Source organism: Ostrea edulis, chromosome 2 (genome assembly GCF_947568905.1).
Source record: "Ostrea edulis chromosome 2, xbOstEdul1.1, whole genome shotgun sequence".
Taxonomy (NCBI): Eukaryota; Metazoa; Mollusca; class Bivalvia; order Ostreida; family Ostreidae; genus Ostrea; species Ostrea edulis.
This window is the reverse complement of record NC_079165.1, coordinates 8,486,284-8,509,991: the sequence shown is the minus strand read 5'-3', so window position 1 is coordinate 8,509,991 and position 23,708 is coordinate 8,486,284. Positions and strand designations below refer to the sequence as shown.

The 23,708-nt window shown below is 35.5% G+C and overlaps 1 protein-coding gene across 1 annotated transcript; it reads left to right on the top strand.

The window, feature by feature from the left end:
* The first annotated feature begins 19 nt into the window (after positions 1 to 19).
* LOC125681331 (uncharacterized) lies at positions 20 to 19,628 on the top strand. The gene is made up of 12 exons (XM_048921367.2): positions 20 to 512; positions 7,899 to 8,219; positions 8,327 to 8,593; positions 9,390 to 9,704; positions 9,940 to 10,159; positions 13,289 to 13,383; positions 14,408 to 14,530; positions 14,699 to 14,738; positions 14,841 to 14,959; positions 15,320 to 15,380; positions 15,806 to 16,071; positions 16,276 to 19,628. The coding sequence occupies exons 1-12, from the start codon at positions 455 to 457 to the stop codon at positions 16,308 to 16,310; spliced, it is 1,920 nt and encodes a 639-aa protein (XP_048777324.2). The 5' UTR covers positions 20 to 454; the 3' UTR covers positions 16,311 to 19,628.
* Positions 19,629 to 23,708: the final 4,080 nt, after the last annotated feature.

Genomic DNA, 23,708 nt, shown 5'->3' with positions numbered 1-23,708 from the left:
TAAAGCAATCCGGGTATCGCATGATGTACTCTACAATAAAAAAGGAACTTGAGTTTTTGCTTTTTTTGTATTATTATCATTTATTTTTATTGGTTTATTATTATTATTTTTTGTTTGTTTGAAATATTACACTTCATGCATGCAGAACTAAGTCAAAAGGCTTCGATTGTATGATATTGATATTAGGATATATGTGGTATTTTGATGAAAAAGGAGAGAGAGAGAGAGAGAGAGAGAGAGAGAGAGAGAGAGAGAGAGAGATTAATTATATACGTATTTTAAAAGATCGAGTACCCATGTAGCAGGTAGGAGTTTATGATGGCCAAGGTAGGAATTTTGGGGATTTAAAAACTGCCTCGGTCGTCACGCGAGACAACAATATTAAAACAGGAAGTGAATTTACTATTTCTGTGTCAGGAATGCGTTTTTCTTCATTAAATGATCCTAGATTGTCATGGAGGTAACATCCTACCTGAAATTTCTTTTGGTGATTTGGGGATTTGCTTCGACAGGTAATGTTTCCATGTGTGGTGGTGTCTTGTTTGAAATACATTTATTATACAGTTACCTTTCAATATCAACGATTTAAAAATAGACTGATTAATGTCAGTCAACAAATACGGACGGTGTGTCCAACCTCTTCAATCAACAAGTGTTTAGTAATATCCTCTCTCTCTCTCTCTCTCTCTCTCTCTCTCTCATTCTCTCTCTCTCTCTCTCATTCTCTCTCTCTCATTCTCTCTCTCTCTCTCTCTCATTCTCTCTCTCTCTCTCTCTCTCTCTCTCTCTCTCTCTCTCTCTCTCTCTCTCTCACACACACACACACACACACACACACACACACACACACACACACACACACAAAGCAAGTTTTTTTTTTTTTTTTTTAACTTTTATGCTATACGCGTTACGATAGGACCACATCTTTAAGTACTGATGTTCACGTATTCATGTACTGTATTCAAAAGTCCTACAGAACCGCGCCTTCTATCAGATGTCATTGATCTTAGCATTATTGTGGGACTTAACCCCCTCCCCCAATCCGGAGTTAACCCCCCCCCCTCCCCGTCCCAACCACGTCTACTTCAACGAATAGCAGACATAACCCATGTAGCTATCGAGATCTTTCACGGGCAACGATTTCTTTACAAATCCGATGTGCATTTTTTAAAACCGTATACAAGGAAACAATTAAGGAGACCCCCCTTCTTCAAATTTGAACCCTTGTACATTTACTTTCTTGTTTTTATAAGCACTAGTTGTACAGTTTAGTATGTGTTTCTGTATATCTCTTCAGACCAGCGAATTTTAAAATTACGAGACACGTCTTTTATATGTATAAATTAGGCGATAGGGACGTATAATTAATTTCCTACTGTTTGGATTCCATTCTGTCGCAGGGGTTAATGAAGATTTTTTTTTTTTTTTTTTTTTTTAAAAAGAGGTACCTTGTCTTGATGTTGTCGATGAGTCCAAAGATGAAAGTAGATACCGTAAGACTGACAAATACATGTATGACAATCAAGTTCAGTTTACTAAATCATTAATTTTATATCACAATCTTTCTTGACTTATTCATTCATATTTTTTGTCTCGCTTACGTGGATGTGGACATGAATATAGTAAAAAGGAGAAAGTGGCGGGAGACGGAGAAAAAGAGCCTGGGAGAGAAGGTGGAGGGTGGGGGGCGAAAAGTTGGGGGTGGACGGGAAGGAAGAGACATGGAAAGAGAGGGTGGTTTGAGAAAGAGGACCCCCTTTCCATCCTTCATCTTAAATGTGATATTAACAAGTATGAGGCTTAAACATGCACGAGGAGCCATTCTTTGTATTGTATGCACAAAATTCACGGATTCCGTACAAAATGAGTATTGCGGTTTACATTGTAATGATATTGGTAATTGTGCAACGTTCAACACAACTTTTATGGTTGAAATTGTCGAGAATTAATATATACATGTAGATAAGATGGAGAGAGACTTCAATAGAACCGATCAATAGATCACTGATAATCGATCAACTCAAATTACAATGAACGCTTCTATAAAAGTCCAAAGTATTCACAACGCGGAGGAAATGCTATGTCTGAATGCATATTTACATTATATAATACGCATTTAAATAACAAGCTCTATGCTTCGTTACAATAGTCACTGGAATCACTACACGTGAAGAAAATACAACGGTTGGGATCAACATCTGAATATTCCCCGTGTAATACCGTCATTTTCTAAGTACTATACTGAGATGATGGCAATACTGTACACTTCTTTATATATATTGCCTTGAAAACAACATCCAACAGACGGATGGCCCTCGGAACACATTTTAAAATATAAATTTTACCATTCACGTTCTAGGTCACCTGAGTCTATCTCTGTCTATCGTGCGTCGAATTTTTGTTGTTGTTGACATTCTCAGCTTCTCTAGAACGGCTGAGCCAATTTTAACCAATTTTGGTATATAACATATATGGGCCATGGGGAACAATACACTACATTTACACAATGAACAATGAACCCTTTACCAAAAGTGTGAAATTCATGATCGCTAAGCAGGGTTCATGCCCCAGGGTGCGCGAAATGGGTGGTACATTCGGTAAGATATATATACATGTATTATTAAAAATTATTATTGATACACTGTATGTAGTGAGTCTAAAGATAATTTGGGGTGTTGCTTAGACGGAATTGAAAACAGGACGGAAAATGGAAATGTTTTATGCAATAATATCAGGAGGATGTGAGCATTTTGTAAAATCAAAAGGCTTATGAACAAGGGAAGCAGAAATTACAAAGATAAAGGGAGGACATACTCAGAATCCACCGTTTGATATACTACATACAAATACACAATATCCACATGTATACATAGATTTGTCTTTAGAGCAAAAAATACTGAAACATGTATTATGCCCAAAGGTGGATCCAACGCCGGCAACCCCACCCTCGTTTAGTGTGTTTTCCCAGACCTCTGACTTATAAGACTGTAACCCTCCGTTCTGAAATTTATGGACCAAAACTAATTACACGTGGTATTTAATCAACTTCGGATACGTACTTTGTGCTTAATCAACCCCCCTTCCAACTTTTAAAACTTTGTATCAGTCAAGGCGAAAGCCTACATCAAAGGGGAGGCGAATTTAATTTATATGTGGTAACTTTCACTTGGGCCTAAGATACCATTTTTAATTATTATAATTAAAAGAGTTCGGTTATACAATTGTTTCGTTTCGTTTCGGTAGGTTTCGTTTCGGTGGGTTTCGTTTCGTTTCGGTAGATTTCGTTTCGTTTCGGTAGATTTCGTTTCGTTTCGCACTTTACAAGGTACCCTTTGTATGATTATAATGGGCAATGTGAAATTTATTACCAGGGACCCCTGGGTTCAGATCACAGGACAGGATCTAGAGTTGATTGCAATATATTTTAGAAAACTTTTATTCCTGCATGAAGCAGACAAACAGTGTGCATGATTACTTATAATGAGCAATGAGCCGTGTTTGAAAAATGTTTTTTTTTTTTTAAATTCATTTGTTCCTTAAAGAGGTTCGCACCTGACATTTGGAGTAATGTCAATTTTTTGGGAAGTGTATTTTTGATTTCTACATTAAAGATTAGAAAATAAAAAATAAAAACTGGGGTAGCAACGCTTGTTATCGAGCTATAGTGTTCTAAACATGACCTTTTTGCACTTAAAATTTATTCAATTAAACTCTATTTTTCTATTAGTGTCAACACAACATAAATCAATAATTGCGTAAAATAGATACATAATAATGTCCTCTAACAATACAGATGAAAAAAAAATTAATACTAGTAAAGGAAATAAATAATGACCTTTTGAAAAACTGGGAATATGAGCACAAAGATCGACATCATTCAGAATCAAAGAGGTTTGAGGGGTATCTTCTGGAAAGCTAGCTGCAGAACTGTAGCTCTCTGAAAAATATTGGGACAGAGATCTCTGGAAAATACTCTCTTAAATTAAGTGTGTTTAATGTCCTGTTCGATTGCCCCGATTGTGGGGCATGTGCACATTTTTGTAAGATTACTTCCCTAATGAAGCAGTCAATGGACAATTGACTGCTTCAAGATAAGAAGCGACATTTTTATTTTATTTTTTTTTGCTAATGTTTAAGACATAAATTTCATTTTTCGAAAATGAAATTTATTTTTTATATCTACACTTTACATTCTTTTCTGTCGGAATTCCTTCCCAGCCGTTAATAAGATAGACGTACTATATTTATCAAGATTCATACGCACATGTACATTGTTTACATCTACATCGCATTCATGAGAAAATGGCTATTACAACTAGTAAAGATATCAAAAGCAAGATCTATGTATATATAAACGCTTAGCGTTTACAAACAACGATCAAATAAAGTACAATGTTTATGAATAGGTAAATGTTAAGTATTTCCTTCCTTGTTTAGTAAGAATTTGCTGCGTTTTTCAACAAGAAAAAAAAAATTCTATTGATAATAAGCAGTAGAGAGAAATGGTTTACAAATAGCGTAAACTGCTCCAAATTACTTCATTTTGTAAGGTTTGAAAAACAATGTGAAGATTATATATATATCCAAACCAATACCCTTAAAGTGGTCACGGTCAAAAATAAATGCGGAACCACGCTTCCGTTTTCCGAAATGTAGCATTTCGACGATATCGGTTTTATTTCTACATGGCGATATTCTAAAATCAATTCCTTCCTGGGTGCTCTTATCAGCTGTGACCAAATTTAGGTTAATTTTGTAAATAAGGAAAGTTAAAGATAATTCAAGCTTTAGAAAAGAATCGACGGGAAAACAAAGGTTATTTAAAGACATTTCAGCGGATTTGCGCGTTGCACATGTTTGTGGGGCGTTCAGTGTGTATTGACTATTATTCATCAGTTCATGCATGAATAATATGATACGCATTTTTTTAAAACGACGAAAAAAGCGGATTTTGGTGGTGGGTTTTATTTATATAATTTATTATTCGGACACAAATAACGCAAAATTTCAATTTATTATTCGGGAACAAATACTACAAAAGTTTAATATCTGACAACAGAGCCCCTGTGGAAATAATCACGTCCCTTTTTAAAATGCCACATTACAGACTTATTAAGTTCAATACTACCCTCGATTTGAGCATCTCTCCTAATGAATACATATGAAGGAAAACAAAACTGCTACTATGTAGTCGCACCATTTTAAAGGAAACAATTCTTACATTTTTCGCTTACTGACTCTTTCGTGATTGGTGGCTGCGAACATCTTTGAACGTGAAGTGACTTCCACTTTTTACATATATATTGAGGTCTCTCGATAGTCAAGTGGTTTGGACTTTCGTTTCGCGACCGGGGGGTGGGGGGTGTCCGGATTTTAACCAGTGGCGGATAAAGCCAACCCACCCCTAAAATTTTCAAAATTAAGGTAAATCGTGGTCTCTTATTTAGAAAAATGTAAACGATAAATGAAGCAATAATATCTTCCACTCTCGGAGAAATAAATGACAAAATCTTTCGATTTATTGAATTACTTTTATTGGGAGAACTTACATCCCCCCCCCCCCCCCCAAACCCTTAAAATTTGCGCCATTTTATTAATTTCACCTTATTAAAAATGACAGAAAATAGTAAAAATGACTAATTAGGAGACATATTTCAAGTCCTATAAAATCTGTAAAATCCAGGAACTTCCGGGGCCCCCACCTGTAGACCCACTGGGGGCCTCAAGGCGGCCCCAGACCCCCTGCCACATAACAAACTTAAAAATTGCGCCACCCCCCCCCCAACCGCAATTCCTGGATCCGCCCCTGTTAACCCAAGGTGTTCACAAAATGCAGTGACTCTTCTTTTAGCAAGCGCCAGGCATAAAAAATGATAAAAAAAAATGCACTAAATAAATAAAAGAAAATAAATGAATAATAAAAAAAAAAAATCACTGATTCTTGGATGCGACCCTAAACTCCGATGTTTTCATGTCACTGCTATATACAGAATTGGTGGTTTGTCATTTATAGGTAGTGAAGTCTTTGAGTTAAATATCCTAACAAAACAAACACCATTGTTTACATACCCATTGTGTTTTGTAGTTACAATAAATCAGGACCTGCCCTGTCTACTCATCGAACTAAATACACCATTCATTCATATCAACACAACATACTTTGGTGGATATAGGGCAAATAATGGACTGCCAGTTTTCTGTGAATGTTTATGGATGTTTTAATCGTTTATCAGCGCTACAATCCAAGTCACCTCCATACTTCATCAAAATGGCATAGCTTGAATATATATGCAAGCATGATAAATCAAAATACATCAAAGTAAACGCATAATTACTGGCACAGGCTTTTTAAAAAGGACTCGGGCGTCATCAGTCTGTAACAGATTTGACAAATTTATGAAAATTCAATGTAAGTGGCCGTTTCCCCCACACTTTTCACCTGGGTAGCCTTTCCACATTTTTGGTCCACGTCATATTAATCGCATTCATGTGTTACTTATGTTTCGTGAGCGATGCATGCACTTCATATTTTTTCCCCGTGAGGATCCGGGGGTGGGAGGTGTTAGAATAGGTCCTCAGTACCCCTTCCTTGTCATAATGGGGCGGTCCTTCGGAAGAGATCGCAAACACCGAGGTCCCGTGTCACAGCAAGTGTGGCACGATATTTTAAAGATCCCTCTCTGCTTAAAGGCCGTAAGCGCCGAGCATACCTAAATTTGCAGCCCTTCACCAGCAATGGTGACGTCGATCTCCATAGGAGTGAAAAATTCTCAAGAGGGACGTTAATCAATTATACAATCAATCAATCAATCAATCCAAGCTAAAATTCTGATGTGGAGGATCACAATAAATGTTATGACAATAATAAAAATACATGTTATTAATAATAATGATAACAACAATACAAGTTTAATGATAATAATACACGTTTTATAATAATAATAATAAATTATCGTGTACGAAATGAATTTAAAAGCAAAAACACAGGAAACTCCACCTCTCTTGACGTCGATGCTACATAGATTCAAATGGAGCATAATGTTCAGTTCTTTATTTCTCATGGATTCTACGGTCACATAGTACCAAGTTTTCTTGTGTATGAACGTTTTGAAAATACATTAAAAACAGCACAGAGTAGGGGTGTGAACCCTCTTCCTAATCTTTGATACCTAACTCAGTCTCAACTTCTAGGAAACGACTGGCTTTTGGGAACCGACTTCTCGGATTTATTTTATTTAGAATGTATTTGTGGATATTTTTTTGTATTTTGATTCTTATATGATTGGATAGTTTACATCTGAAATATTCATTAAACCGTTATCTTATAAGTCATCATTTGAATATTGTGTTAAATAGATACGGTGTTCATCAGTGAGTATTTAGTCATTATTGACGTATCATGGCTTCAGCTGCATTAAATCATAATTAATTGCCTAAATAATAATACAAATTATCCGCTCTCAGACTAGGTTACAGAAACGGATCACTACAAACCATATTAAAATTTTCTTGTTATTAAATCTATAGCTGGATTTACTATATACACACGACGGGTAACCGGTGGGCAGGGGATGCTTACTCCTCTCTGGCACCTGATCCCAACTCTGGCGATCCGACGTGACCCACTCTTACATTATACTCTTTATAAGATTAAAGAGGTTGGTCACTGCTCGATATCGTCACTTTTTCATATGTACATATACGAAAAAGAATGGAATTCATATTCATATATTTTAGCTTACCTACTTCTCATCTCTCACAAAGAGGAAAACGATGGCTAGAAAGAAACATATAAGTAAAGCAGATGTGTTGTAGGTATATGACACTAGAACACCAGATGTACATCCCTGTCCTGAATATGCCTATATAACTCATACTCAACTACGTTTATTTTGCAGATGCATGTGTCCCGAGAATTTCAGGTAGTTCATCTCTTACCATCAAGGTTGGTTTCAATCACACCTTCACATGTAGTTACTCGTCATGCGATACCAACCAAACATTGTACTGGCGGATCAATGGCAACAAACAGACTGATGGTGTTACAGAGTCCTACAGTACGACTAGCACTACTAATAACAATATCACGACAATCACTTACAACGGCAGTAGCGACTTCACGTACTCCCCATCAAGACCAGCCTCTAACAGCCAGAACAACGTCGTGGTGTACTGTTTCGCTGGAACACGCAATTATAATGTTGAAGTGACCATACACTGTGAGTAAATTTTACGTAAAAGGTAAAGCAGTTTGTAATTCATGTAGACAAGAAAGTTTTCGTTGAATTCCGTCAAACAAGATACAGACAAGTCGTACTATTTTCAGATGGACCAGACGAACCTAGGTTAAGCAAAACAGGATCCATGGATATCGTCGAATACAGCGCCGTACCTCGGATATCTTGCAGCTCCAGTTGTAATCCTGCATGCACATATCAGTTTTGGAAAGACGGAAAACAAGTTTTATCAACAAGCACAGGAATCTTTATTAAAGACTCGGTTCTTAAGAGTGACACCGGAACATATACTTGCCGAGCTTCCAATCTAGTTAGCCATAAGAATTCCGTACAGACTTTCTCTCTTAATGTCCTACGTAAGTCCAACTTCATTAAAACATATATATATATATATATATATATATAAAGCACAAACAATTATAACACCCAACCTTACGTTTACCCCTAGGATCTAAACGATACACGTGATAATCAATTAATTAATATATAAAGCACTAAATAATCACAACTAGGTACTGAAAATTTTCGCCCCAGCCAGGGGTCGAACCAGCGACGTACGGCACCCACCGCCTAGCAAGATTGTCAAACCAGTGCGTAAGTCCACTCGGCCACAACGAAGTCGTGCGTAAGTCCACTCGGCCACAACGAAGTCGTTGTGGCCGAGTGGACTTACGCACTGGTTTGATTGCTAGGCGGTGGGTGCCGTACGTCGCTGGTTCGTTGTGGCCGAGTGGACTTACGCACTGGTTTGACAATCTTGCTAGGCGGTGGGTGCCGTACGTCGCTGGTTCGTTGTGGCCGAGTGGACTTACGCACTGGTTTGACAATCTTGCTAGGCGGTGGGTGCCGTACGTTGCTGGTTCGACCCCTGGCTGGGGCGAAAATTTTCAGTACCTAGTTGTGATTATATAGTGCTTTATATATATATATATATATATATATATATATATATATATATATATATCACGCGGGTTGCGTAAAAATTGAGGCTTACACTCTTCTGCCTACCTGTACCAAATTTAGACGGCCGTCAGCTCTACTTTTCATTAATATCAAAATTGTATTAAGTAAACTGAACTGTAAGAACAACTTTCACTTTGATCACTAACAAGTGCTTGAAAGGTTTTTTTTTTTTTTTTTTGGTTTCATCAGACCCTCCCATCTTCTCTCTGACACGTTCGCCGTCCAGTGATCAGCTGGAGGAGGGCACATCAGTCACATTCTTGTTCAGACCAACAACGCACGGTAACCCAAGGTCGTATGACTTCCTAGAGTGTACCCACACCGCAGACGGCAGATATCTCAGGCTTATGCCCTACACGAACAACACACAGCATCAGATCCAATTTGTGATTAAAAATGTATCTTTTACGGACAGAGGGTCATACACATGCGGAGTGACCAACGGAATACAGGCCAGAAGCGGAAACTCAGTTATAAAGGGTTCTCGCAACTTAGATTTAAAAAGTATGCTGACTGTCTCATCCTTTTTGTTTCATGAGGGATGATTATCAGATTTAGAAATGTTGATGTTTAGAAAGCATTTAATCATACTGTTCAAAATGACAGAAAACATATCAGAATTGTACTTAGTCACCTGGTTGAAAAATACCTGATGGAAATATTTAATCATTTTTTTTTTTCTAAAACGGGAAACATGTAATTTAATCTGATGGATACAAGTTTGCATCTTTAATTACAGCTCCGCCCCTTATTTTGATGGATACAAAGAACAAAACACGTTCTGATGACGGAAACTGGACATTGAGTATAGATTTCATCAGTCTTAATAATCAACCAGAGGCATATTGGATCTATCTTGCTGACGACAAAGCGCCAGGGAGCATTGAGAGTATAGGTCCTAGACAAATCTCTTACGAAATTGAAAAAGAAAACATCATCTATAATATTCCCAGTTATATGTAAGTTATCTCCCTTTTTGACAGTTTGGGAAACCAGGAAAATACTTTTGATGACACACGAGTATGGCATGATACGAATTCTACAGAAATGAGGAAAGAATGTCTATGCATTTGTTACGAAGCATTAATGATTCAAAAAGAAATTTTCATCCATGGAATTACTGGTATATCCGGGAAAGAACAAGCATTTATCTTATAATAATGTTACAGAGTATATACTACCTATGGGAAGCAATTTAAAAACTTATGTTATCCCCCCTTTTTGTGGTACACATTATGATGTATGATGTAAGGTGAAGATAACGAACAGTGATAAATCTCATAACTCCTATAATGTAAAACTTATACGGTACCAATTTTGATGCATCAGATGCGCATTTCGACAAATAATGTCTCTTCAGTGATGCTCAACCGAAATGTTTGAAATCCGAAATAACAATGAAGTTTGAGAGCTATTATAGGGAAAAAAGTGTGCCAAAAACGTGGAGTCAAATTCGTCTAAGGTTAAGAGCTATGCGTGAGGGAGATAATCCTCAATTTTGAAATGAATTTCTAAAATTTTATGACGGAGTTATCCGCAGTCAAAATCAGTGTGCCAAGAACGATTTGATATACTGCAGTAGTTCAGTGGTAACCGGGAGGTCGTGAGTTCGAGCCCCGCTTGTGCCTAAGACGTTAAAATAGATAGTGATTGTTCCTTCACCAAACGCCCGGCATTTAGAAGTGAGAATCGCGGGTCTTTCGGATATCACCTTAATAACGTAGGTCCCGTTTAACGGCAGGCGTTGGCACGCTAAAGAACCTTCACTGTCACAGCCCTGAGCGCTAAGCATACATGTAGGTCCAGATACGGTACTTCTCCTACAGCTGGTGAAAAATTATCGACGAGACGTAAAAACAACAAATCAATAGTTCAAAATATTATACATTAACTATATCTATAATTCAGAGTCATTTTCTATAATGAACATACATTAGCTATCGTTCAATGTCTTTTACTATGATTGAAACACCTTAACTATAATTAAATGCCTTTTAGTCTCTAATTCACATACATTAACTATAGTTTAATTTCTTACATCATAATCGTACTTATACATGTACTCCAACTACCATTTCAAAAGATGAAAATCTTCAAAATCATGCTTCAGTTTTAGACATATATAATATTCCAGTCAATTGGATGGAAAGAAAGATACATTTTTGGATCAAGTGAATGTTCTACCAAGCCCCTATCTTTGCTCCTCACGAAAATATCAACAGTTATGAAGGAGAAACCTCAAACGTATTGTACAACAACATATGCCAGAAGTGGTGAAAATCAAATGTGGATTCTGAAAAAATTGTAAAGAACTTGTAAAGAAGAGAAGACGAGAACTAGTTGATCTCTTGAAATAGCAAAACTTTTATCAAATCAACAACATCAAAACATAAGACTTTTCCATACTTTACATGACCATTTCGCACGATAAATTGAAGACTAGACTTCTTCAACAAAAATGGAAAAAAGGAAAAATTTGTATCTAGTGATCAGTTATAAAAATTACTTTGTTAAATACCACTCTGATTCCACGCACAAGTACTCTAAGTTGAAATTAAAGATATGCTGGAGTTCCTCATTGACAATGACTTCGTTGGTGATCAAGTCTTCCAACAATCTTTTGGAATTCCAATCGGCACGAATTGTGCTCCTTTGTTAGCTGACCTGATTTTAAATTTTATGAAGCAGAGTTTATTCAAAAGCTTCTACATATAAGAAGAAAAAATCTCTTTCTATTGCTTTCATCTCGACATTTAGATATATCAACGACGTTTTATCTATCAACAATGATCATTTTCATTCACATATTGATTCGATATATCCCTGTAAACTCGAGATAAAAGATACCACAGAGCCCTCCACATCTGCTTTCGTAATTTGATATTTTATTGAAAATGAATATTAACGGCAAATTAACAACTCCACTTGATGACAAATGGGATGATTTCAGCTTCTCCGTCGTCAACTTTCCACATTTATATAGCAATATTCCATTATCACCTGTATATGGTGTATATATCTCAGTTGATTGGATATGCTAGACCTTGTTCTGCGTATGTTCAGTTTTTAAATCGAGGCAGACTACTGACACCTGATCCCACCTCTGGTATGTCCAGGGGTCAGTGTTTGTCCAACTCTTTATTTTGTATTCCTATTTTAACAAATAATTTACTGTAGTATTACAATTTACATACAATACTAGCATCCAATGATTTATACTATAATTAATATGAATTACATGCAACAATGATTTACTGTCTTATTACAATCTACATACAATACTAGCATCCAATGTCTTAGACGATGATCAACATTCATTAACAATAGCCCAATGTCTCATTCTATAATTAACATACATTTCTATAATTAAATGCCTTTTATACTATATTTAGCATGCATTAACAATAGTTCGATGTCTTATTCTATAATCAACATGCATTTCTGAAATTAAATGCCTTTTATACTATATTTAACATGCATTAACAATAGGTGAGTGTCCTTTACTATAATTCACAGACATGAACTATAACGCAATGTCTTATTAAAGCCATAAATTTCAATTTTGAAAATCCACGAGTGCATGAACTGTGAGGATTCACGCTGGCAGCTATTGTGATTACGTGTTAGCACTTCATGATCATGGAAGGTATGTGGACATGAAGCGTTGCAGTTCATACCCACATGTATTTTCAATAATGAAATTTATTTTCATATTTACATTCTACTTTCATTTCTGTCAAAATACCCAAGCCGTTAAGATGTATGTACTATACTCATAAAGATTCATACGCGCATTGTTCACAACTGCCGCGTATTCATGAGGGAATACCTATCAATACAATTTTGAAAGATATTAAAGACAAATAAATTGGAAATGTAAATATTGCAGTTTAAAATCTTTAGAGATAAATTAACATCCATAAGAGTAGTTTACGCTTTGTAAACTGTAGTTGATAATGATAATTCTAGTTTATGAAATGCAAAGTTTTTTAAAAGTACATGTGTGTTTCACTCAATTATTTTTTGTAGATCTGCTTGTTATGCATATAATGATATGTGGTGAAATAATGAAACGTACGGTGTTTCAGAACGAAGATAAAAGCGAAAGACGCGGGAAAATATGTGGCATTTATAAAGAATGACATGGGTAGAGAGGTAGTGGAGTATACCATCAGCTCCCCGGGTAAGGAAATAATCATATTACCTGTCATTTTGTCACCAATAATTTAATTCATTGAAAATTGCCCCATCTCAAATAGTTATATCATTTAATCAGGAAGACACGGGAAAATCATGTTGTGAACATTTCTTAACACTTCATAAAATTTCACACACACTAAACAACTTACGTTTGATTATAGGTTGATGTAATATTTTGATATGAGATTAGAAATAACATCTTTTTTTCTGCACTTATATTACATATCAAGAAACTCAGAAACTAAATTGCTTTCACGAAAATAAGAAATACAGATCGTTTCATGAAATATACCATTTATGTAACTTCAATGGAATGTAAAATTCAGCTGGTCATCCGATCAATCTTATATATATATATATATATATATATATATATATATGTGTGTGTGTGTGTGTGTGTGTGTGTGTGTGTGTATACAGACGTCTCTAAGATAAACAACTTTGAATTCAATATTTGTATTCACCTGAGGATGGATGTTCAAATCCAGAAAGCGCTAGTGATTTGAATATATTTTGGAACTACATATTTCCCTGCTTTTTTATTTAATTATTTTGACTGTGTGATATCAACTCTTTCTATTTGTGTGTGTGTATATATATATATATATATATATATATATATATATATATATATATCTGTCTGTCTATTCAGATGTGTGACGAATGATAAATGATGTCTCAAAATTATGATTTAAAACCCTAAAACTGCTGCGTAATACGATCATAGATCCATTGAGTTATTTTGAATTGAAATAGCTCTTCTTGATTAGTGCTTTATGAGAAAAAACACTTGAATTTATAGATATTCAAACTTATGTACTTGCATGTTGCACTTCAACGGAAATAAATGCGACTAAAATACAATGTATTAAGAATTACTTCAACATTGAATATTGGGATCGTCTACAGATTTTTGATGTAATTTAGCATGGATTTTTCTAGAACTGTATTACAAAAAGAATATAGATTTGTACGTTAGTTTGAATGCTCTCTTTGAATGCTTGTAGGAACCTCGGAGGTCTCTGAGGACAGGCCCGCGGCACTAATCGCTGCAGGGTCTGTTTTCCTGGTTGTTGGTATCATCTGTATTGGTGTTGCTCTGTTTTTGCTGTACAAAACTCGACAGCAAAGTAAGTTGTCCATAAAAAAAAACTCTGGCATTTTTGTGTTGCGTTTTGCTCAACTCTTTCTTCGTTAAGCACATGTCACATATAAAACGTCAACTAGTCGAATTGTTATATACAGTATTGTTTCAGATTCATTGTTGTTCGTAATCCTCACCTTTTTATTTTTTGTAGAGACTAAACTGAAAGAAACCTCTAGACAACGACATCCATCGTAAGCTTTGAGCTCGAAGTTCACCAAAGTGCAAATTTTACCTAACGTTACCCATTTCCTGTTTTATACTACAACATTCCAAGTAATGTGTTTTCTTCCTAGATTGTATGTTCCTCCCTCTGTGGACGATGTGGACTCAGTTACGAGGACGAATGAATATCAACAGTCTATTGGGGTAGCAAATCCGGCGGAAGTAGAATTATCTGTTGCAAACCAGGAAGGTATATGTTTGTAAAAACGATTTCACTTCAGAGATTTTATATCCATGCATATAGACCTAATCCCATTTCTGAATTTGACATCAGTACATATATAATTAGTCTAATTTTAGAGATTTGATATCAGTGCTTGTATAAATAGTCTAACTTTAGAATTTTTTTATTCAATTAAGTGTAGGTAGAAACTTTCGGCGACTCCTTCTCTTTTTAAATGAACGCTTCAAATGGACTATTCGTTTTAAAAAGTTCACAAGGATTAAAAGACCTCTACAATTTGCATATTCATCTTACCAATTGTAAATTCATGGCAAATAAGGTTGTTATTCATTGATAAGTGCTACTAATAAAGAGTTTTTCCCTTAGGTCCATATATTACACCACAAAACACTGACGCAACACCGAAGATCATAAAGCCTCCTGTAGGGTAAGTAGACAGGATATAGACCCGACACCACATGCGCATTCGCATCTTGATCAGATCTACATTATTCAAACCAACAACATGACCTATTTACAGTATTCCAAATTCTCACACTCTATCCTCCCTATTACGAACTAGCAAACATTTTTGCAAACTTTAATATGACATCACAAAGGGACTGTGGGTTGTAAAGCAACTTAATTAATGGCGGGTGGTAGACGAACTTGAGAATAAAATTAGTAATTGCTTTTTAGTGTTTGTTTTACCACGTCAAAAGTTTTCTTACAAGGGGTGATCATTGATATTTTTCGGCATATTGTTTTCTTACAGTTATGTCATAACCATTTAAAGTATTGGCAAAGATGAAGCTATCATTGTTTGATAACCTTCAGCATTTATTTTTGTAATTTGCAATGTCTTTGTTCCAGAGAGTACAAACGTCAACAGAACGAAGTAAAAAATGTTCTCTACGTAAACAATGAAATTAAAAATGAATCTGTGAAAGAAAAATACGTAACAGTTCTTGCTCCAGGGAGCGAACAAGCGCCATTTTATGAAACACCACAAACATTAATGGCAGCCAAAGCGAAAGGAAGATCAAAACCAAAGAAAGACCAAAACCCATACGCTAATCAAAAGGCGAAAAATCGGAAAGGTGACGCCAAACACTATGCAAATGTAGATTATAAAGCAGGTACGTGTGTATACTCAAACATTGTGCACAGATGTCTTAATCTTATCTCTAAAACAGATTTATTGTAGACCAAAGTTGTTGTTATATTCAACATTATTAAATAATTCAGTATGCTATATGGAATAAAAAATTATATTTTAATAAAGTGATTTTTATACTTTTTCAGAATTGTTGAATTATTTCAAAAACACATTTTCCTTGCAGGCAAAGCCTATGAAAACCACATGCCAGGATCGTAGCACAAAGGTCGATATATTTTATATTAAGATGCTTTAAAAACTATGGTGCATTGGCTTTGTTGAAAAATGCCTCACAGTTTATTACTGTAAACAAAAATAGACAGTGAAGAATACCAAGAACAAGAAGCCACACTATCACAATATGTTGTTTATTTGGAAGAACCTACAGCTTTGCGAAAGGATGGTCCATGTATTCATCATAACTGTGGTATATGATTGCTTTACAAATATCCGCTCCAATTTACAGAAATGATATTTGGGTAGAGGGTTTTATTTTAGTAAAATGTAGACTATCATTTGGAATGGTAAATTGTGGAGTAAAGAAAAGGGAATGCCTTATCGAGAGATATTGTACAGAATGGAGTATTTTGAGGGGTCGATATGTGATGGTATGGTCAATCTTTTTTGTTTTCATGTAATATGTTTATTTTCCAATGAAAATGGGATACATTGTTCACGGTGCACCACGAATACAGGGGGCGCACAAAACAATGGTGTCCTCAAGTGATTGCGTCATTACAAGGAATAGATAGAGAATTTATTATTTCTGATTGTAATTAAGAGCCAGTTAAGGATTTTGTGTAAAAATTAAGTGTTGTTACTAACAAACGATATGACTGTACAACATATTTAGTCATTTATTATATTTATGTATCCCGTATGTGATGTATCGCTGTCCATGGTATCTCAGTTTAGATCAGACTAATAAGGATGAGCAATTCTTAAAATTACTTTTTATCAATATTATCGACGACCAAAAAACTACAATGAATATGTCAGAAATTCCATGAGCAACCAACGCATGCAATCATTAACTTGCAATCCTTTCACACTGTGGACTAGAATATGTAAATCAGGTATCAATGAACGGAGCATGTTAATAATATATTGAATCCGTATCTCTAATGTAATTTTTCTGTTTACTAATGTACGCAAGTGATTCAATCTTTACAAATTAATGTTTGTGTAAATCAACTTAACCGAAATACACACACAAAATCATCAAACATGTATCAAGAGAGAGAGAGAGAGAGAGAGAGAGAGAGAGAGAGAGAGAGAGAGACTGAGGAAGCTGTGCTATTTTTTCCGACAATGTACTTTTTCTGTTATCATGCTAAGTTGCTTATTTTAACAAATTTTGATCTATAGGTTGCCTCCTTGTTTATATAGTAATATTGAATTAAAGTGGAACTATGAAATCTAAAGAACCAAATAACTGAATTTCAGGACTAACCTCCTGCCCCCCCCCCCCCCCCCCCATCATTTAGGATTTGTAGCTTTGGGGTTTAGTTATATTTATTTGTTTGTTTTTTACTTTTCAAGAATTGTCAGATAATTGTGAAGTCAACTTCACCCTGCCTCCCTCTTTTTTGAAAACAATGTTACATGACCGATTATATTTATATTATTATATGGTTTCGTGTTTAATTCTGTCCAAGTAATGGTACTATTAATACCAAAACTTCCATGAGTAATCTGGAAAAAAATGTAACAAACACATGGACAGAATTAAACACGAAGTAGATCTACTGGATATAGGTCTATACCCCTTCCCATCCCTTCAATTTAATGAAAAGTAGATTATAAGTGTTCTTTGTAAAATCGAATAAACTAAACTTTGTTATTATAAGAGATATGATACAACCTGATAAAACCCAGCTCATTATAAAGATTTTGATACCGTAAGCTTTACAATACCCTATTTGTTACTAATATTCTATCTGAATCTTAGGACCCTAGCCGTAAGCCCGCCCCCTACTTCCGGTGTAAGAGCAGTAACTGCAAAAATGAAGGCAATTGTTCTCGTGATATAAACGTACCTTAACCTGTCTGAAGCATGGCATTTGCGACTCTTTATAGTGATATTTATCTTAATTCATTAGGAGGGTTTTATTATGTCTGTAGTTTTCTCTCAAATGACAAAAAATGACTTAACTGTCGCTTTTTTTTTAATGTGATTAATAATGAGAATTTCAGAATATAAATATTATAAAGAAATATATACACTTTTAATGCGTTTATGAGATCCATAAGATAAGAATGCCGTGGTATTTAATGTAAGATCGGCATACATTCCATTATTTAAGGAGGAGTAACACACTAGAGATATTTGATGAGGATGAAAAGTGGAAGATGTCTATGTGTAATGATATTTTGAAACTTTCAAAAAGGACCTCCCCACTTTAGCTGGAGCTTGTGGTCCCTCTTTACCATCCCTCTTTCAAAGAAACATGGAGTTATTTATTATACTTTTTAGTAAATGTTAAACACTGATGTATCTCTACTTAGTGTATAGTCCTTTATCCCTGGGGTATTGCTAGATAAGGGTAGAAAAATAAGTTTTAAATGGTCAACCTTAGTCTGAAAAATACAGAATTACTATCCGAGGCCAATACAGGTATATGAGGTAGAAAGAAAACATAATTTTTGCAGATTTTTATTGTATCTATTTTTATGAATTTCATCACCATTGTCCAGTCTTGCCTTTTTGATGTAATGTTCTATATTACAAAAACGACTTAGAAAAGAGAAATCTGGAGAACATTGTGCTCGATATGAAGAAAGGCTTAATAACCGGTCATTCAATGAATATCAATAGAGATTTAACAAAAACAGACAAACCCGATTTCAAAAGACAGCATAGGTCTTAATGTTAGGGAACTTTTCAGTAACATAAAATTCCAAACCTCTAAGTTATGGTATCAATAAAAATCTAGGGGTATTGTAAATTGCATGATTCAAACTTCGATGTTTTACTGAATCATCGGGGGCCGTATGTTTCAGCTAGAGTCGGGAGGTCCTTTACTTTATTTAGTCAAAATATGCAGTTTTAGTAGAAAGTAATCTGACAAAAATTTCAAACCCCTACTAAACTCGAACCCACGATCTACAGATCAGCAGTCGTCACGTTAACCGACAAGCTTCCGAGCTAGGCGATTAGATTAAAAAGAAATATACAAATACAATGTACTGCAGATATTTATTTTCATTTATGTTTTAAAGGGAAATCAGCCATTATGATGTCCTTGGATTCAAATTGCGTTGTATTACTACAAATTTTATAGATGAAACAGGCATAATGATTCAGCTCAATTATGTTTTAATTATATTTGTTGCTTAGTGGCTTGTTTTGTAGGAGTTATGAGATCGATCACTGGTCATACAGTTTTATGAATACTTCATTGTATGATTAAATAGTTTTATCTGTTTCTAATCAATAGTAGTGATGCGCTTTTATTTGCATTATTTATGTATGTTCACACTATAAGAAAAATTCTATCAATTGTTTGTTTAAATAAAAAAATGTTATATACTTGATATTGTAATGACAGCTTTTTTTTTATATACATCAGAAAATCCGTAAGAGTTAACTTTCCTAATCTAGACATTAGTATCCAAATACAACTTCCGATATTATCAGGTAAATGTTAAAGTACACTTACAACGCATTGACAAGATTTTCTTAATCTAAAGAGATTCGCAAATGACTTTTATAGTTTTATCAATTTTTTAAATATGTATTTGATTTCTGAATTGCAGGAAGTAATGAAATTAAAAAGAAACACTGGGGCGATTGTTACTGGGGTGCAGAGTTTTAAACGTGACCTCTAAAACTTAATATTTACTAGCGATTTATTGGTATAAACTGAATGTTTTTTTCTTGGTGTCAACATAAGCAATACGAACCAATCATTACAACTTTCTATCTTATATTCCTGATAGGATATATGAGATCGATCACTGCTCGTTATCTTCACCTTTCATCAAAGAAATACATAGTCCCCGAGGGTCTCTACAGCCCAGTAGCTAAGTACTTCGTTACTAGCTTGAAAATACGGATGTATATTTAATTGCTGTGATAAAATTTAGAAATTCATTTCAAAATTAAGGATTATCTCCCTCACGCATAGCTCTTATCCTTAGACGAATTTGACTTCACTTTTTTGGCACTCTGTTGAGCATCACTGAAGAGACATTATTTGTCGAAATGCGCATCTGGTGCATCAAAATTGGCACCGTATTAGTTTTAAATTATACCCATGTCTTCTATCAATGTATATAAAGATAGATATGAAAAAGGTTAATATTAGCACATTGGAAATAAATAATGGATTTGCACTTAAAGAGAATTCATCATACATACTTACCATTTATTTCCGTCATCTCGATGTGTCTGTTGGTGTCCACACAACGGAAGCAGCAACACAAATCAATCATTACATGAAACAAGAGGTTCATCCGCCACATCGGTCACATGAGCAGCAGTTCCTAGCAATAAACAAGCTTGAGATTATATCATTATACAAGCAGTTTCGTTGAGAACAAATTCACTTAATGAAAGGTCAAGATAGCGAACAGTGATCAATCTTATAACTCCTATAAGCAATACAAAATAGAGAGTTGGGTAAACACGGACACCTGGATATACCAGAGATAGAAGCAGGTGCCTAGGAGGAGTAAGCATATCCTGTCGACATGTCACACCCACCGTAAGCCCTATATCTTGATCAGGTAAACGGATGTATCCAAAATCTATGTGCCAAGAACGGTCTAACAATCGGTAATGAAACACGTCAGACAGCATTTGACCCAATTATATATTGTATTGGCAAATTAGATCGTTATAACGACCATATAATTTGCGAAATGCTGACTTTAAACGAGCCTGTTGAAACCCTGCACCATTATCTTGTTTGTCAGTAGCTTGATTAAAACAGGATCCTACACACAACAAGCTTTTGCGTATCGAATCGGTTGAGAGATAAACTCCAGATGCAGGTGATAATGGGATTTGGGAAAGATGACGACGGAGAAGCTGAAATCATCCCGTTTATCATGAAGTTGAGCCGTTAGTTTGCCGTTAATATCTATTTTCAAGAAAGTATCTAAGTATGAAGCAGAAGTAGACGACTCTGTGGTGTCTTTTATTTCAATTTCACTGTGATATATCGAATCGACGTACGAATGAAAATTATTATTGTTGATAGATAAAACGTCGTCGATATATCTAAATATCACATTGAAGGCTACGAGAGATTTTGTCTTCTCACGTAGAAGTTTTTGAATGAAATCTGCTTCATATGAATATAGAAACAGGTCAGGTAATAAAGGGTAAAATTTGGAAAACTTGATCACCAAATACTACGATATTGTCAATGAGGAACTACAGAATAATTTTGAGGGCTGCCTCAATTACTAACATGGTCTAAGAGAGATAACTCTAATTCCTATGTGAACACATGACACTCCCCGCTTGAAATGAAATATCATAAGTTTCAAACATTTATATGAATCATGTGTAGGCACAGTTTAAAACATTACAACAAAATATCTAAGTAATGAATTCATCTAGTTTGTGTAAATTCAAAATAGTGGAATCACATGATCGGACATAAACATGTTTGATTCCATTTGCGAAGGTGACAACTTCCACTTTACGAACTAGGTCATCCCTACTTAGGAACACACGGGTAACGCGACTTAGAGGCCAAAGGTTTCTATGCTGTTCATTGTTCTTTAGAATGACGACATCACCGACTTAAATATTTGGTTTGACATCCTTCGATTTGTTGCTCAACTGTAAATACTGTTTGCGCCAACGTTCCTAAATTCTGTTAGCAAGGACTTGGACTATCTTCCATTGAAAAGTGTATAAATCGCGCACATTAAGGTTCATAGGGGCATCGGACACGTCCCCAATCTTCTGTGTTAACAAAACATTTGGAGTAGGTAGGGACGGTAAATCGGAATCACTGGATATCGTTACGAGAGGTTTATTGTTGATAATATTAACAACTTCGGCAAAAAATAAATATATATGGAGCACTTCACCTGTTAGCTTGGCGTGTTTTACTTCAAGTAATATGGCATCTAAAATGGATGTGTGATTTCTATGAGGCGTTCCCATGTTCCTCCCATATGTGGTGAGTAGGGGTATTAAACTTCCACACAGTGTTTCTTTCTGTTAACATGTTCTGGATAGGGGGATACTCCAAATTTATTGAGCAGATTTCGAGTTTACGGACGGTTACAATGACGCTTGTTCCTCTGTCTAAGTACAGCACCACGGATTGCGTGGAAACGTCTTAGGGCACTAATAAATGATGATGTACTTATTTGTTCAATCACTTCTATGTGTACAGCCTTTGAACACAAACATGTAAATATCACAGCCCATCTCATGGAGTCTGCGCTGCCGCCACGTGTTTTTCTTGTTTTCACACTCCATGGGCCGAAACAATCAATCCCAACATAAGTAAATGGGGGCGATGATCTCAAACGCTCTGGTGGAAGGTAAGCCATTTTCTGGTTGAGAAACACCCCTTGCCCTCTTCTATACTTAACACGCTTATGTATTATGGAGGATATCAAACGTTTGGCACCTGCAATCCACCATCCCTCATTTCTTATGGCACCTTCGGTTATATGGCGAAGGTACCTTGGTGGTGTGTTTTCTCATGATAGTGTAAAACTAACAGTCGTCAAACATGATATTTTCAAGGCACAAGAATTGGATTCCTTCACCCAAGTCAAACTCAGAATGTCGCAGTCTGCCACCAACTTGCAATATATCCTTATTGTTTAAAAATGGATCCAGTTTAGAAATGTAACTATCCTTACTGTGTATTTTGCCATCCTTAAGTGCACCTCTTTCCTTTCGAAAATTTTCACTCTGAATTAAGCGAATAATGAATTCCTTGCGAGCATGTAACTTGTGTTCCTCTATATCTCCTAACTGTTTGTCATTCTCACTGCGCCGTTTTCTTCTCCTGACCAATAACTTCAGTGAAGCGATGGCATGTATGAGATTCCTCCATGACGAAAACTTTTCAAAATGGGGAGTTCCAAATGTGGACTAGATGAGTACGCTTTATTAATGAGAACTTTTTGATTTATTTCCTTGTCCGAGTTCGGTTCTATGAGTTCAAACATTGGAACCTGAATTGAGTTTATACGAATATCTTGAAATTGTAGCCATTCTACAGGTCCACAAAGCCATGAGTCATAGACAGCTATGTCAGAGGTAGGCTTAGTACAGTGATCAGCAGGATTTTGATTGATCGCAATGAAATTCCAATGATCTGCTGAGCTAAGGTTGAAGATGTGCTGAATCCTGTTACATATATGTAAGAAATCTCTTAGTGTGGTTTTGGATGTATCCTAATACTATTTTACTGTCAATAAATAACTTGAAATGATCGTCGCTAATGTCCAATTGATAACGGATAATACAACCAATCTCGACTCCTAACACTGCGGCACATACTTCCAGACGTGGCATAGAAGAAGCTAGTATTGGATCAATTTTTAATTTCCCCATCAGTAATCCTATGGAGTTATTATCTCTACTATCATATAGGTAAGCTATAGCAGATATAGTTAATTCCGAAGCATTCG